This window comes from Hemiscyllium ocellatum, chromosome 39 (assembly GCF_020745735.1).
Source record: "Hemiscyllium ocellatum isolate sHemOce1 chromosome 39, sHemOce1.pat.X.cur, whole genome shotgun sequence".
In the NCBI taxonomy this organism is placed as follows: domain Eukaryota; kingdom Metazoa; phylum Chordata; class Chondrichthyes; order Orectolobiformes; family Hemiscylliidae; genus Hemiscyllium; species Hemiscyllium ocellatum.
In genome coordinates this window covers 21,208,526-21,225,914 of record NC_083439.1, presented here as the reverse complement: position 1 = coordinate 21,225,914, position 17,389 = coordinate 21,208,526, and the positions used below count along the sequence as shown (strand labels likewise).

Here is a 17,389-nt window from a genome sequence, read left to right as displayed (position 1 = left end):
ACCAAGGCTACCCCATTTGTTTCTGCCTGACGAAATTTGGGATGGAGTGTGATAAAGGGTTTGTTTTTTCTAATTGCATACTAATATTTCCTTTATTTGACAGATTAAGGAAATTTCTCTCGCACAAAAATGCTACATTCCCACTAACCAGCAATTACAACTTCTGGATTACTTTTCTACTTAACCTCTAATCATCAGAAGGATAAGAATAACCTGAAAGGAACAGAATGCCAGTTCTCCAAGTCCATAACATTCTGCCTTGGATGTACATTGAAGTACTGTGAGGATTGGAGCTCATCAGGATGGTTCACCACTGCCTACACTACTATGATCAATAAACAAAGTAAAATGTGTTATTTCAACCAATTCCTTGCTCATGTTTGATTCATTAATTCTATTCTATCAACAAGGCTTCTTGTGTTTGGAGATGTTTATATAACCACTTCCACATATTCAAATGCTATATCATAATGATCTGGAATAATTTTTTGGATAATCACCGAAATTGCTTAATGGAACTTAAGTTCCATCATATAGACAAATGCCAACTGTTTTAACAAATATTTCAAATTAAAAAAACATAACTGGAAAAATTCTGGAACTACTTTTATCTGTGTGTACCTACAGCAGATGGATTACAAGAGTTCAAGGTAGCCACTCATCACTATCTCCTGGAGCAATTAGGGGTGGGCAACAAATGTTGGCCTTGCTGGCAATGCTCAATTCCTCAGCAATTAAAAAGACCGCTTGTAACTCAAATTAGCGAGACAGCAAGTCAGTAACATCAACATGAGAATGTGAATCAAGAAAAGTAACATCCGACTCCAAAAAATTCAACTTCATTAAGATTTATTCCAAAAATGCAAGAATACATTTCCCAGCATCAGTACCACATTTATACATGTGAACTTTTAAAGAACAACCTTCCTTTGGATAAGAAAAATCAAATTGTTGCTGGTAAATGTAGAAAAGAATTGTCAATAAATACAAGCACTATTTTGCAAAAAAAGGTGAACCCCCCCCCACCCTGTGCACTGTTCAACATTTGAATGATCACTGTAGAAAAGCATAACTACAGGTAAATGACATTTGTGCAATTCACTGTTATAAAACATTTTGAATAATCTAGTTGAGAATATACAGTGGAGCCTCAGTTATGTGCTTCCATTACTTGCATTCTCAATTATTCATGAGATTGCAAATTTAGCTTATGAATGATTTTCAGACAGTTCCTGATTCAGCTGGTTAAGCAGATAATTAGATATCCAGTGCTTGGCTGAATTTACTAACTGTGCAGCTGATGTTCAGGGGATAGGACATTAACAGCTACGGCCATCAAGCATTCATTAAAAATATTTAATTTTTAAAATACAAAAGCTTGGATGTTATGTACATGCACTAGGAATTTGATTAGGCCACCCAAAAAGATACAACTGAGCCAAAAATAACCACTGTTCGACTAAGGGACGTTGACCATCGAATTTTCATTATTCATAGAGAGGATTCCCTCACCACTTCAGCAGCAGGTAACTGGGGTTCCACTGCCATTTCTCTCCAATATCAGACATTTACACAAAATCAGATTGCAAAGTATTAACGGTCTAGTCTTTTCCATTTTTGACAGTAGTGGTGGTAAACAAAAAATACATTAGTAAGTTAGTCACAAAACCATTCTCTTAAAAAGAAACAAGGCCTAATAATGTGTTTGTCGAACAGGAAAAACATTTGTGAAAAGATAGTTGGTTGTACACATTGAATAAGACTACCAAGTACAGACAAATCTCAAAACAAAAACACTAACTGCTACAAATATTGGTACATCAGAATCTTCGTGGAGCACCCCCTTTGAATGGCTTAAACCGACCATCTCCTGATCCATGTATTCCTTTGGAGCCTGAGACATTGCCTCCTTGCATTGTGTTGTTGGTGATCTGCACAATTCTGTTTGCTACAGAAGGACTACAGTGGGCAATGAGAAAACATAAGATACTTGTGAAGAATTCTGATCAGTGGCCACAAATGATTTGCACCTAAATCTTTAATAGAGAAAATATTAAAACTGTAACAAAACATGCTAAATGAAGCAAAATAAAATAATTGAGCAACATAACACTTGTTGCAACTTTTTTCAAAGATATATTAATGCAAAGATTCATGTCAACGTACAGAGGAGATTAAAAAACAAGTCACTCTGGACATCTGTGGAACACTTTCCTCATGAATTACGGTATCTATTAGTTTGTAGTACCAAAAACTTTCAATAGAATGCAAAAGGAAGCATTAGAGAGCCACTAATCAGCATCTTCTGAGTTCTCAAATTTGTTCTGTGCAGCAGGAACATTTCAGATGTACTAACAGGAGCCAGTTCTACCTTTTGAAAAGAAATGGTCAGAATTAAAGAGCACCCATGTTAACAAATAAGTGCAATGTTACTGCTTGAACATTCAAATGTAGTTATGTATGATCAGTGTAAAGTGGAATGTACATATTTAGTGGATGGGCCATTTCTTTGTTAGTTCAAAATACTCTATATGCAAGCTTAACTGTTCTTTTACCTAGGTTGCAATGATTCCCACACAGATTGAGGCAAAGATTTCTTTCTCCAGGTTGTAACGGTGTTGAATATGGATAGTTAATCAAGAGATGCCAAATACCAACCCAAATCTGTCACCATCCAAATGCCAAGTTACAGGCAGAGGCAATATCAAATTTATTAAATAAAACTAAAGAAAGCATTTTGATGTTGCAGCTTACTAGAGTGAACCAAATATAAAACCGATATGTTGCCTCAGTTTTGCAAACAAACCAAAGTTTGTATGGCAATATGCTAGTTTCATGACTTTTGTAGACTTAATTAAAGAATTTAAATTCCATGTTGATAGATGTCTTGACCATGCTCAAACTTATCACAGCCTATGACTACTGATAGAGATGTTAAATTGTACACAAGGACAAGTTTTTAACCTGGTTACAAATTGAGCAAAGTAGTCAATATTTAAATAAGCAAAAAGCAAAGTTGAAGCAAGAACCAAATGTTTTTCAGGTAAGATTTCAACCTTATAGAAAGAAAAAAAAAGCTTTTCTGATTTACAAGAAGCACAGTGCAGGACAAAAGGTAAGAGGGAGAAAATCACAAATTAAAAGTCATTCTCACTGAGCATTGCTGAGTAAGTTTGGAACTGCGGAGAGAGGCAATCATTAGTTTATTTCTGCCATTCTCAAAAAAAGGCTTGATATAGTTTTCCAAACTGTCTAAAAAACATCATTTCGCTTTGTTGGCTGGATGGCTAGTCTGCAATGGTTTCAGTTTCTGCATTAGCTCTGGTTACCATGAAGGACTCTCCTTCTCAAGCTTTTCCCTTATCTCAGGTTAAATCACATCTTTCTATAGAACTGGCAACTTGACCATTAATCTTCATTTTGCCTAAGTTACTCGTTGCTGCAAAACATCTATTTGGAGTGAAACAAGACTTCTTTAGCAAAGACCTCGAACACCCTATCAGAACACACCATTGTTAAACTGGCCGAACTTCTAAAAATACCAACTCAGCAGAGCCCATTAGGCTGAGAGTTTCTCAAAATTTAAATCCTACATAAAAATATCCCAGTTAGTTCAGCATCTGCAATTGCAGGGTAAGAAATAGATCACATCATCTCAAGTTACATAACATCTCAGTTCTTTAACACGACATGGAATTTTTCTTTTGCACTGCCTTAAATTTAGAAAATTTAATTTGCAGTGAACCAACTAGCTGAAACATTAACCAATGATGTAATGAACTGTAATATTAATACAGTTCAAGTTTGTCCAGAAATGCCCAAAAGAATCATAGATGGACCACATGAATCTGTAGGAATTTATAATCTCTAAGTTGTGAAGTTGAAAATAAAAATTAAGTATAAAAGTTAGAGCAATAAAATGCAGAGAAATATACAGTTACTGAATATTTTTGTATAATTATCTTCAAATGCAGAAAGATAAATATTTCCAGTACATTGGGAACCACAGGCCCAAGTAGTTGTGCAAGTTGACAGGTCAACGATTGGTTCAATCATGGCACACAAGATTAATAATTGAAGTGATGTCCTGAATAAAGGATCATTTTCTTACAGATGTCATTCTTGTAATAAATGAATTGAGGAATTAAAACAGCACTTGAATAAGGCAAATGGTTAAAAAAAATTTAACCATTTTCAAAGCCTGACTTTTTTTTTGTTTTCAAGGTGGTACTTGACATGACACTGAGGCATCAGAGGTATAAGGCCCAGAGTTTGACTTCCTACAAGTGTTTAGCCATTCTCAACTAGATCAGCAAAAGGAACACTAGGTTTGGCACATGTAAGGGAAAGAATTGTGGACAATTGCTCGCTTATCAATGGCTTCTTTCTGACAATCGTAAGATCTTGGCAGGAAATGCTGATAGATGTACAGCTATGGGCAAGAATGAGCTTGCACGCACGTTAGAAAAATTACTATACTTTGCAGGAAATATTTCTAAAAATCAAGAAAAACAGCAGCCCACTGAATAAACCAAAGCACCACGTGGTGTTCAAATTTCAGCAAGCAAGCCATGCTTCTTAAGATAGCACATTAGCATGGATAGAGGTTTGGTTCACTAAAAGAATATTTGGGTTAAGTGATGCATTTTCAGGAATGGCAACTAATTAGTAGTGTGCACAAGGATCAGTGAGCCGCAACTGCTTACAACAAATGATTTTGGATGAAGAAACTGAATGTACTATTGCCAAATTTACAGGAGGGATGAAAACAAATAGGAATGCAAGTAGTGAGAATGTCACAAAGAATTTGCAGAGGGATATAGCTTTCTATGGTTATGTCAGAAATAGAAGAATGTCTCAAGAAACATTAGGGCAAATCAAGAACAGGAGTGGGAAGTTGCGTGTTGAGTCAGAGGAGACAGGAGAAGCGCGAAATGAACATTTTTTGTCACCACTCACAGAGAAAAAGACATTTTTAATCGTGGAGAATACGGAGATACAGGCTACTACACTAGATGGGGTTGATATTCACAAAGAGGTGTTAGCAATTCTGGAAAGTGTGAAAATAGTTAAGTCCCCTGTGCTGGATGGGATGTATCCTATGACTCTCTGGGAAGCCAGGGAGGAGATTGCTGAGCCTTTGGCTCTGATCTTTATGTCGTCATTGTTTACAAGGATAGTGCCAGAGGACTGGAGAAGAGCAAATGTTCCTCCCTTGTTCAAGAAGGGGAGTAGAGGCAGTCCTGGTAATTACAGACCAGGGAGCCTTACTTTAGTTGTGGGTAAAGTGTTGGGAAAAGTTGTAAGAGATAGGATTTAGAAGCATCTAGAAAGGAATAAGTTGATTAGAGATAGTCAGTATGGTTTTGTGAAGGGTAGGTCATGCCTCACAAACCTTATTGAGTTCTTTGAGAAGGTGACAAAACAGGTGGATGAGGCGAAAGTGATTGATGTGGTGTATATGGATTTCAGTAAGGTTCCCCATATTAGGCTATTTCATAAAATATGGAAGCATGGGATTGAGGATGATTTGGTGTTTTGGATCAGAAACTGGCAAGCTATAAAACAACACGGTGTTGTCGATAGGAAATGTTCATCCTGGAGTTCAGTTACTAGTGGTGTACCGCAATGATCTCTTTGGGGCCACTGCTATTTGTCATTTCTATTAATGACCAAGATGAGGGCGTAGAAGAATGGGTTAGTAAATTTGCAGAAGATGCCAAGGTCAATAAAGTTGTGGATAGTGCCGAAGAGTGTTGCAGGTTACAGAGGGACATGGATAAGCTGCAGAGCTGGACTGAGAGGTAGCAAATGGAGTTTAATGCAGAAAAGTGGGAGGTGATTCACTTTGGATGGAACAACAAGAATACACAGAGTACAGGGCTAAGGGCAACATTCTTGGTAATGTAGATGAGTAGGCAGATCTTGGTGTCCATGTGCATAGACCCCTGAAAGTTGCCACCAAGGTTGAGATGGAAAGATTTTTTAATCAGTAAGGGAATCAGGATTTGCTGGAACGGGCAGAAGAGTGAAATTGAAGATCACCAAATCAGTCAAGACATCTCAATGAATGGCACAGCAGACCCAATGGGCTGAATTGCCTACTTCTACTCCAATGTCTTCGGAGTCAAACCCCCAAATCAATGCATGAGGTCAACTATGCTACTGTTCAAAAACTCCAGGGTATACACTATATTTAACCATCTCCTTTATAAGTAAGCCTTCAAAGCTCAACATCAAGACTGACATTAGTATTTTCAATAACACTTCAGGTCATTTATAGCACATACTGCCCTGGAAGCTGAAACCTCAAACAAACAATACAAATGGAATCATTGAGGAGTTAATGCTACTAAAGACACCACTAAAATACCAGCCTTCTGCACAAATTCACTAAATAATTTCAAGACATAAAATTATATTTTCCAGTCCACATTAGATGCTTGGCATTAAAACTTCAAATAATAATCTGTAATAAGATTATTAGATTATTATAAGATTGTAATAAGATTTGAAAGAGCAAAAAGTAAAAGCCTTTTCCTCAACCTGCTCTTCAGAGATATGTTGCATCAAGCAACGCTCACTCATGATTAAATGCAGAGAAGACCAAATTTTGAATACGAGGACAGCACAGTGGCTAACACTGCTGCCTCACAGCGCCAGGGACCGGCATTCCATTCGAGGTTCGGGTGACTGTCGTGTGGGGTTTGCACATTCTCCCTGTGTATGCATGGGTTTCCGCTGGGTGCTCCAGTTTCCTCCCACAATCTAAAGGTTAGGTGGATGGGTAATGGCAAACTGCCATAGTATCCAGAGATTTGTAAGCTAGGCGGATTAGCCATGGTAAATGCAGAGTTATATGGATATGGTAAGGGACTGAGTCTGGTTGGGATGCTCTTTGGAGGGTTGGAGATTCAATGGGTAAATGACCTCTTTTTGCACTGTAGGGATTCCATGTTAATTTCAGAAGCATCCAAAGTAGTGCAAATTATCCATTTAAGTTTAGGTAATATAAACATAAGTTACTTTCATATAACTAAAAAAAAATGGAAACACTCAAAACACATCATGTTTATGAGTTGAGAATGCTTTTAATGCATTGGAAACATGTTTCTAAAACATATGTAAAACAAAATTTGCTTTTTCCAACATAGATAACATCGATATACCTTTAACATTTGACACACAAGTGAGCAAACTATTTTGATCGGTTGAAATTCCTCAATGTTTTATTTACATTACTTGGGAATAAACCTTTCACAGTGAATATCTAAGGCTTCACCAAACTACCCATCTAAAAATATCTAGAAGCAACTAATACACAATGCAAACAGATTTTCAGAAAGATTAAGCCCGTTTAATATAAAAACCAGTCAAAAATGTAATACCATACAGAAAAAGAGTTTACAATACATATTTTAAGATGCAAGCAATCAAATCAGCCAACTATAAGCAACTTCAATACCTGGATAATGGAATCATGCCAGGACCACGACTGTCACTCATTCGCCGCATGTCTTGATAGCCAGTGCCTTGAGAACTAGGTCCAGGATGCCAACTATTCCGTGGTCCTCCTGAATCACGACCATGACGTTCTACCACTACATGTCTATTATCGTGGTAGTGAGATTGCTGGGAACAGACATCAAAAATTACCTATAGGCACAATATCCACACTTCTATTTTGCAAATAAACTGTATGCTACATTTCTGAAGGAAATCTTTAAAATGACCTACTTGTGGAAACAACTGATTTCATGCTTTTTCCGAATATTAAAGCAAATACAAGATCTATAAGAATAACAGGGTGGTTATGGTAGGAGATTTTAACTTTCCAAACATAGACTGGGACTGCCATAGTGTTAAGGGTTTAGATGGAGATGAATTTGTTAAGTGGGTACAAAAACATTTTCTGATTCTATATGTGGATGTACCTACTAGAGAAGGTGCAAAACTTGACCTACACTTGGGAAATAAGGCAGGGCAGGTGATTGAGGTGTCAATGGGGAAGTGCTTTGGGGCCAGTGACCATAATTCTATGAGATTTAAAACAGTGACGGAAAAGGATAGACCAGATCTAAAAGTTGAAGTTCAAATGGGAGGAAGGCTAATTTTGACAGTATTAGGCAAGAACTTCCAAAATTTGACAGTGGGAGGCAGATGTTCGCAGGTAAAGAGATGGCTGAAAAATGGGACGCCTTCAGAAATGAGATAACAAGAACCCAGAGACAGTATATTCCTGTTAGCTTGAAAGGAAAGGCTGGTAGGTGTAGGGAATGCTAGATGATTAGAAAAAGTGAGAGTTTGGTTAAGAAAAAGAAGAAAGCATATGTCAGGTATCGACAGGATAAATCGAGTGAATCCTTAGACGAGTATAAAGGCAGTAGAGCAATACTTAAGGGGGAAATCAGAAGGTCAAAAAGGGGACACAAGATAGCTTTGACAAATATAATTAAGGAGAATCCAAAGGGTTTTTACAAATACATTAAGGACAAAAGGGTAACTGGGGAGAAATAGGGCCCTTCAAAGATCAGCAAGGCAGCCTTTGTATGGAGCCGCAGAAAATGAGGGAGACAATAAACGAGTATTTTACATCAGTGTTTACTGTGCAAAAGGATATGGAAGATACAGAATGTAGAGAAATAGATGGTGACGTAGATGCAAACAGACGTAGAAAAATGTCCATTCTACAGAAGAGGAAGTCTTGAAACGCATAAAGGTGGATAAATCCCCAGGACCTGATTCAGGTGTACCCTAGAACTTTGTGGGAAGCTAGAGAAGTGATTACTGGGCCTCTTACTGAGATATTTGTATCATCGGTAGTCACACGTGAGGTGCCGCAAGACTGGAGGTTGGCAAACGTGCCACTGTTTAAGAAGGGTGATAAGGACAAGCCAGGGAACTGTAGACCGGTGAGCCTGACCTCAGTGGTGGGCAAGTTGTTGGAGAGAATTTCGAGGGACAGGACGCACATGTATTTGGAAAGGTATGGACTGATTTGGGATAGTCAACATGGCTTTGTGTGTGGGAAATCATGTCTCACAAACTTGATTGAGTTTTTTGAAGTAACAAAGAAGATTGATGAGGGCAGAGCAGTGGATGTGGTCTATATGGACTTCAGTAAGGCATTCGACAAGGTTCCCCATGGGAGACTGGTTAGCAAGGTGAGATCTCAGAATGAAGGAAGAACTAGCCATTTGGATACATAACTGGCTCAAAGTAGAAGGCAGAGGGTGGTGGTGGAGGGTTGTTTTTCAGATTGGAGGTTTGTGACCAGTGGACCGCCACAAGGATCGGTGCTGAGTTCTCTACTTTTTGTCATTTACATAAATGATTTGGATGCGAGCATAAGAGGTACAGTTAGTAAGTGTGCAGATGACATCAAAATTGGAGGTGTAGTGGACAGAGAAGAGGGTTACACCTCAGATTACAACAGATGGGCCAATGAGCTGAGGAGTGGCAGATGGAGTTTAACTCAAGATCAATGTGAGGTGCTGCATGTTGGGAAAGCAAATCTTATAAGGACTGATACACTTAACAGTAAGGTCGTAAGGAATGTTGCTGAACAAAGACCTTGGAGTGCAGGTTCATAGCTCCTTCTAAGTAGAGTTGCAGGTAGATAGGATAGTGAAGGCCGCGCTTGGTATGCTCTCTTTTATTGGTCAGAGTATGGAGTACAGGAGTTGGGAGGTCATGTTGCGGCTATACAGGACATTGGTTAGGCCACTGTTAGAATATTGCGTGCAATTCTGGCCTCCTTCCTATCAGAAAGATGTTGTGAAACTTGAAAGCGTTCAGCAAAGATTTACAAGGATGTTGCCAGGGTTAGAGGATTTGAGGTATAGGGAGAGGCAGAATAGGCTGGGGCTGTTTTCCCTGGAGCATCGGAGGCTGAGGGGTGACCGTATTGAGATTTACAAAATTATGAGGTTCATTGAGTCATAGAGATGTACAGCGTGGAATCAGACCCTTTGGTCCAATTGTCTATGCCGACCAGATATCCAAACCCAATCTAGTCCCACCTGCCAGCACCCGGCCCATATCCCTCCATAAGACATAGGAATGGAAGTAAGGCCATTCGACCCATCGAGTCCACTCCGCCATTCAATCATGGCTGTTGGGCATTTCAACTCCACTTACCAGCGTTCTCCCCGTAGCCCCTTAATTCCTCGAGACAACAAGAATCTATCAATCTCTGCCTTGAAGACATTTGGCGTCCCGGCCTCCACTGCACCCTGTGGCAATGAATTCCACAGGCCCACCACTCTCTGGCTGAAGAAATGTCTCCACATTTCTGTTCAGAATTTACCCCCTCTAATTCTAAGGCTGTGTCCACGGGTCCTAGTTTCCTCGCCTATTGGAAACAATTTCCTAGCATCCACCCTTTCCAAGCCATGTATTATCTTGTACGTCTCTATTAAGTCTCCCCTCAATCTTCTAAACTCCAATGAATACAATCCCAGGATCCTCAGCCGTTCCTCATATGTTAGACCTACCATTCCAGGGATCATCCATGTGAAACTCCGCTGGACACGTTCCAGAGCCAGTATGTCCTTCCTGAGGTGTGGGGACCAAAACTGGACACAGTACTCCAAATGGGGCCTAACCAGAGCTTTATAAAGTCTCAGTAGCACATCTCTGCTTTTATATTCCAACCCTCTTGAGATAAGTGACAACACTGCATTCGCTTTCTTAATCACGGACTCAACCTGCATGTTTACCTTTAGAGAATCCTCGACTAGCACTCGTACTTCGGCTTTACTAATTTTTTCACCATTTAGAAAGTAGTCTATGCTTTTATTCTTTTTGCCAAAGTGCAAGACCTCGCATTTGCTCACATTGAATTCCATTAGCCATTTCCTGGACCACTCTCCCAAACTGTCTAGATCCTTCTGTAGCCTCCCCACTTCCTCAGTACTACCTGCCTGTCCACCTAACTTCGTATCATCTGCAAACTTGGCTAGAATGCCCCAGTCCCTTCATCCAAATCATTAATATATAATGCAAACAGCTGTGGCCCCAACACTGAACCCTGTGGGACACCGCTCGTCACCGGCTGCCATTCCGAAAAAGAACCTTTTATCCCAACTCTCTGCCTTCTGTCAGACAGCCAATCCTCAATCCATACCAGTAGCTTACCTCGAACACTATGGGCCCTCACCTTGCTCAGCAGCCTCCCGTGTGGCACCTTATCAAGTGCCTTTTGAAAGTCTAGATAGACCACATCCATTGGGTTTCCCTGATCTAACCTACTTGTCACCTCTTCAAAGAATTCCAACAGGTTTGTCAGGCATGACCTCCCCTTACTAAATCCATGTTGACTTGTTCTAATCAGACTCTGCTCTTCCAAGAATTTAGAAATCTCATCCTTAATGATGGATTCTAGAATTTTACCAACAACCGAGGTTAAGCTAATTGGCCTATAATTTTCCATCTTTTGTCTTGATCCTTTCTTGAACAAGGGGGTTATAACAGTGATCTTCCAACCATCCGGGACCTTCCCTGACTCCAGTGACTCTTGAAAGATCTCAACCAATGCCTCCGCTATTTCCTCAGCCACCTCTCTCAGAACTCTAGGGTGGATCCCATCGGGGGCAGGAGATTTATCAATTTTAAGACTTTTTAACTTTTCTAGCACTCTCTTTGTAATGGCAACTATACTCAACTCAGCCCCCTGACTCCCTTTAATTGTTGGAATATTACTCATGTCTTCCACTGTGAAAACTGACGCAAAGTACTTGTTAAGTTCTCCTGTTATTTCCTTATCTCCCATCACTAGCCTTCCTGCATCAGTTTGAAGTGGCCCAATGTCTACTTTTGCCTGTCGTTTGTTTCTTATGTATTGAAAGAAACTTTTACTATCATTTCTAATATTACTGGCTAGCCTACCTTCATTTTTGATCCTCTCCTTTCTTATTACTCTTTGTTATCCTCTGTTTGTTTTTGTAGCCTTCTCAATCTTCTGATTTCCCACTGTTCTTGGCCACTTTATAGGATCTCTTTTTCTTTAATACATTTCCTGACTTCCTTTGTCAGCCATGGTTGTCTAATCCCTCCCCGGATAATCTTTCTTTTCTTGGGGATGAACCTCTGTACAGTGTCCTCAATTATACCCACAAACTCCTGCCATTTTTGCTATACTGTCTTCCCCGCTAGCCTCTGCTTCCAGTCTATTTTCATCAGTTCCTCCTCATGCCCTCATAATTACCTTTATTTAACTGTAACACCATTACATCCGATTTTGCCTTCTCTCTTTCAAACTCCAGACTGAATTCTACCATATTATGATCCAAACCCTTCCTATTCATATACCCATCCAGGTGCCACTTAAATGTTGCAATTGTACTAGCTTCCACACTTCCTCTGGCAGTTCGTTCCATACAGATACCACTCTGTGTGAAAACATTGCCATGTAGGTCTCTTTTATATCTTCCCCTCTCACCCTAAATCTATGCCCTCTAGTTTTGGATTCCCCAACCCCAAGGAAAATACTTTGCCTATTTACCCTATCCATGCCCCTCAATTTTGTAAACCTCTACAACGTCACTGCTCAGCCTCCAACGCTCCAGGGAAAACAGCCCCAGCCTGTTCAGCCTCTCCCTATATCTCAAATCCTCCAACCCTGGCAACATCCTTGTAAATCTTTTCTGAACCCTTTCAAGTTTCACAACCTCTTTCCGATAGGAAGGAGACTAGAATTGCATGCAATATTCCAACAGTGGCCTAACCAATGTCCTGTACAGTTGCAACATGACCTCCCAACTCCTGTACTCAATACTCTGACTGATAAAGGAAAGCATACCAAATGCCTTCTTCACTATCCCATCTACCTGTGACTCTACTTTTAAGGAGCAATGAACCTGCACTCCAAGGTCTCTTTGTTCAGCAACATTCCCTAGGACCTTACCGTTAAGTCCTGCTAAGATTTGCTTTCCCAAAATGCAGCACCTCGCATTTATCTGAATTAAACTCCATCTGCCACTTCTCGGCCTACTGACCCATCTGCTAAGATCTTGTTGTAATCTGAGGTAACCCTCTTCACTGTCCACTACCCCTCCAATTTTGGTGTCATCTGCAAACTTACTAACTGTACCTCTTATGCTCATAGGGTAAATAGACAAAGCCTTTTCCCTGAGGTCAGGGAGTTCAGAACTAGAGAGCATAGGTTTAGGGTGAGATGGGAAAGATATAAAAGAGACCTAAGGGGCAACTTTCTCACACAGACGATAGTGCATGTATGGAATGAGCTGCCAGAGGAAGTGGTGGAGGCTGGTACAAATGTAACATTTAAAAAGTCATTTGGATAGGTATATGAATAGGAAGGGTTTGGAGGGATATGGCTGGGTGCTGGCAGGTGGGACTAGATTGGGTTGGAATATCTGGTCGGCATGGATGGGTTGGACCGAAGGGCCTGTTTCTGTGCTGTACATCTCCATGATATGCAATCAATAAAGCTATGGTAAGCAGGCCTGCATTAACTAATCTTACACATGTTACATCAGGTACATAAACGGTTTGATCACCCCAAGTTGAAAGCAAGCAACTGTGTTTGCAAGATCATGCTAATAAAGCAAATTAAAACATAGTTCTTTATAAAACTAAGAAAGCATTAATTCTTAAACAGAACAATCAGAACAGATAGCATTTGCCATCCCATAGCTCTAATTAATTGTTCATCTTTTCTGTACCTGAGAACTACCACCTCTGTCTCCTATTGCAGGTCTTCCACCATCTCTGCTGTTATACCCAGCCATACCACTTGGTGGTCCACTTCGCATATTTTGACCAGATCTCTCTGGGCGTATCCGATCTCTGTCTCTTGAAGTTCTAAATGGCCACAAATTAATTCAAGGTCACTGACTACTAACTATTTACAAGTTAAATTGCTGGTTCACCCATGGAACAATAATAATAGCAGTTCACAGCTCAGCAATGAAGAGTCAGAATAAATAATCCAGCCATCTAGTTTGCATTAACACATGACAAGGTTCAGACTTGTAAATCTAACCACACAAATCTCCCCCACCCCCCAGAGGGCCTTCCAAGCAATGGCATTTCAATCATTCACCATCACAACTAGGAAAGAATGCTGTATTCTGGAACTTCAACTTAACTGTTCTTCAAAAAAAAATGCAAATACATACTCTTAACAGCAGAAGATTGAAAAATGATCTATTACATAATGCGTGGGCATCTTTTAGTTTTTCTTACTTCAATGATGTTGATACCACACAGCTAGGCATTATATTAATGAGTCCCAGTGAATGTAGAAATGTGAAGATTAAAAATTAAATCCCCTTCCCAGAAACACCATTGAACCATCAGAATTCACCTCAAATACAGTTGTAATAGCTTATATCTACATATTATAACATCTAATGCCACACAAGTGTATCAAATCTGGCTGATGTCGTACATAAACGTAATGAGAATTTTCAGTATTTCCTGAAAAGACTAGCCTGGACAAAGTTAAAGAAACATCTGCAATACTGATGCAAAATGGGAGAAAATTTCAACGTTACCTCAATTCATGTTTTGTTGAGCCCATGCCACCACTCGACTTCCAATCATCAGGTCGAGAAGAATTATGACTTGGTCGGCTATGATGGACTCCATGTTCTTCCATTCTACTGCGGTCAGAAAAGTTTCTTGATGGGGACATCTTTTGCAGATGCTCGTGTCCCCTGCTAGCAGCCGAGCGGTCCTGAATTGTTACAGTTCGCCGGTCGTCTCTCTCCCTTATTTCTCTCCGCTCAGCATTTGCATGAAGTTCACTTCTTTGTTGGGAAGTTGGTCTTCTGGAATCATTATATGGCTTTGGATATCTGTTATAACCAGTGTCCTCTCTGCGACTTCCAGAACGATTCTTTTTTCCCTCTCCTTGATGGTTATAACGATCTCCTCGCCTGCAAATTACAGAATAGCTTCATGTATCAGTCTTCATGGTTCAGCCAAACTCAGATTGTGGCATAAAACATTTTCATGGTCACTCATGGATTCATTGCACTATTATAAGGAACAGTTGGGTTGATTTTATTTCAGATGCCATGTCCAGTCCTACAGGGTGCACATCCATTACCAAAGAGATCAGGAATATGCAAATAGCAGTTATTAACTCATATCCTATACTTTGGTGCAATGTACAATCTCAGTACACTCTCTTTGATATTATTTTCCAATAGCTGCAGTTAAAAAAAAATCAGATCTCACTTGAGGCAATCACAATCCAGATGCACTCACCTATCAAATGATGGTACCCTGTGGTCAAAGTCATTGTAACGGTTTGGCTCTTGGCGACTGTAATCAGAACCATGACCAAATCGGGCATCATTGTCCAGAGCTCTCCTTTTGTGTTCATTCCAATAAGGTTCATCACGTCTAGGTATTAATAACATTTACATATTTTAAAAAGTTCACCTAAAATTTTAAGTTCAGTTTTAACAAATAAATATGGTAGTCAATGGCAGGTTAAGAAAACTTTCTATGGCTCTGTAATTTTAAGTTTTAAAAATAGACTTTATTTTTGCCTAAAAATGATTCATTGATACATTCCTATTTTTGGACGCAAGGGAAATAAAGGGAAACAAGAAAATCTAGACTTAGAAGAATGGAGAAAAGGGTTCCGATGTGGGGCTGTTTTAAATGTAAAACACCTTCATTCATAAAATAATGTCAATTACTCTCTGCTGCTGTGTGGGAACACTGAAGTGGCTACCCGTACATACAACCACGCAGCTGACACTTATTCTAGAAATGGCAACAGAAAAGTAACACTAAGCTGTCCACAATATCCATTACAAGCCTACAAACTCCCATAGCTACCTCAACTACACTTTTTCACATCCTACTTGCTTCAAGCATTCCACCTCATACCCCAGTTGCTGTTGCATTGGTCCCACCTTCCACTAGGAACACTCAACGTCTGTTCCCACTTTTCTTTGCCTTCTGCAAAGATCTCCAAGGTCCGTGTGCAGCAATGGCTTCTGTAACTTGAAATCAATAAAGTGGCAGTAGCACACGGAACACTAAATGCGAATGCTCGGAGTGGCCACGCACGTGCTCAACCTAGTGAGAGTATTGGACAGACCCTTCTTTTTCCTCAACTGAGAATTCCCTCCATCACTGTGGTTAACACAGTCCTCAGCCACATCTAATCCATTTCCAGCACTCTGCTTTCACCCCGTCTACCCTTTTGCAGAACAATGGAAGCGCCATACATGTCCTCATTTTCTACCTCACTCACCTCTGTAAAGAATGCCACAAAACAGTAACCCCAACCCCCCGCAATTGCAACATCAATCTCGAAGGAGGGTGCCTGTAAACAGGAAGGTGGTTTGAAGTGTGTATACTTCAATGCGAGAAGTATACGAAATAAGGTAGGTGAACTTGCAGCGTGGGTTGGTACCTGGATTTTCGATGTTGTGGCTATTACGGAGACATGGGTAGAACAGGGACAGGATTGGCTGTTGCAGGTTCCAGGGTTTAAATGTTTTAGTAGGGTCAGAGGTGGGGTAAAAGAGGGGGAGGTGCGGCATTGCTTGTCAAAGATAGTATTACAGCAGTGGAAAGGACGATGGATGAAGACTCGCCATCTGAGGTAGTTTGGGATGAGCTTAGAAATAGGAAAGGTGAGGTCACCCTGTTAGGGGTTTTCTACAGGCCTCCTAATAGTCCTAGAGACGTAGAAGAAAGGATTGCGAGGATGATTCAGGCGAAGAGTGAAAGTAACAGGGTGGTTGTTATGGGGGACTTCAACTTTCCAGATATTGACTGGCAAAGCTATAGCTCGAGTATGTTAGATGGGTCAGTGTTTGTCCAATGTGTGCAGGAGGGTTTCCTGACACAATATGTAGACAGGCCAACAAGAGGTGAGGCCATACTGGATTTGGTTCTGGGTAATGAACCAGGCCAGGTGTTAGAATTGGAGGTAGGTGAACACTTTGGGAACAGTGACCACAATTCGGTGACTTTTACTCTAGTGATGGAGAGGGATAAGTGCGCACTGCAGGGCAAGAGTTATAGCTGGGGGCAGGGAAATTATGATGCAGTGAGGCATGACTTAGGATGTGTGGCTTGGAAAAGTAGGCTTCAAGGGAAGGGTGCAATCGATATGTGGAGCTTGTTCAAGGAGCAACTATTGAGTACCCTTGATAAGTATGTACCTGTCAGGCAGGAAGGAAAGGGTCGTGTGAGGGAGCAGTGGTTTAATAAGGAATTGGAATCCCTTGTTAAAGGGAAGAGGGCGGCCTATGTAAAGATGAGGCGTGAAGATTCAGTTGGGGCGATTGAGAGTTATAAGGTAGCCAGGAAGGATCTAAAGAAAGAACTAAGAGCAGCAAGGAGGGGACATGAAAAGCCCTTGGTTGGTAGGATTAGGGAAAACCCAAAG

The 17,389-nt window shown here is 40.3% G+C and overlaps 1 protein-coding gene across 3 annotated transcripts in view; it reads right to left on the bottom strand.

Annotated features, from left to right (window-relative positions):
• Window positions 1-832: 832 nt before the first annotated feature.
• The window catches only part of sltm (SAFB-like, transcription modulator), a 61,894-nt gene continuing 45,337 nt past the window's right edge, over window positions 833-17,389 (bottom strand). For 2 of the 3 annotated variants that reach the window (XM_060853004.1, XM_060853005.1), the window contains exons 17-21: window positions 15,241-15,378; window positions 14,523-14,906; window positions 13,689-13,827; window positions 7,466-7,632; window positions 833-1,959 (exon numbers count right to left, since the gene is read on the bottom strand). In XM_060853004.1, coding sequence (XP_060708987.1) covers window positions 1,821-1,959; window positions 7,466-7,632; window positions 13,689-13,827; window positions 14,523-14,906; window positions 15,241-15,378 — 967 coding nt within the window. In that variant the 3' untranslated portion in view covers window positions 833-1,820. The other variant, XM_060853006.1, reaches the window with a different exon arrangement.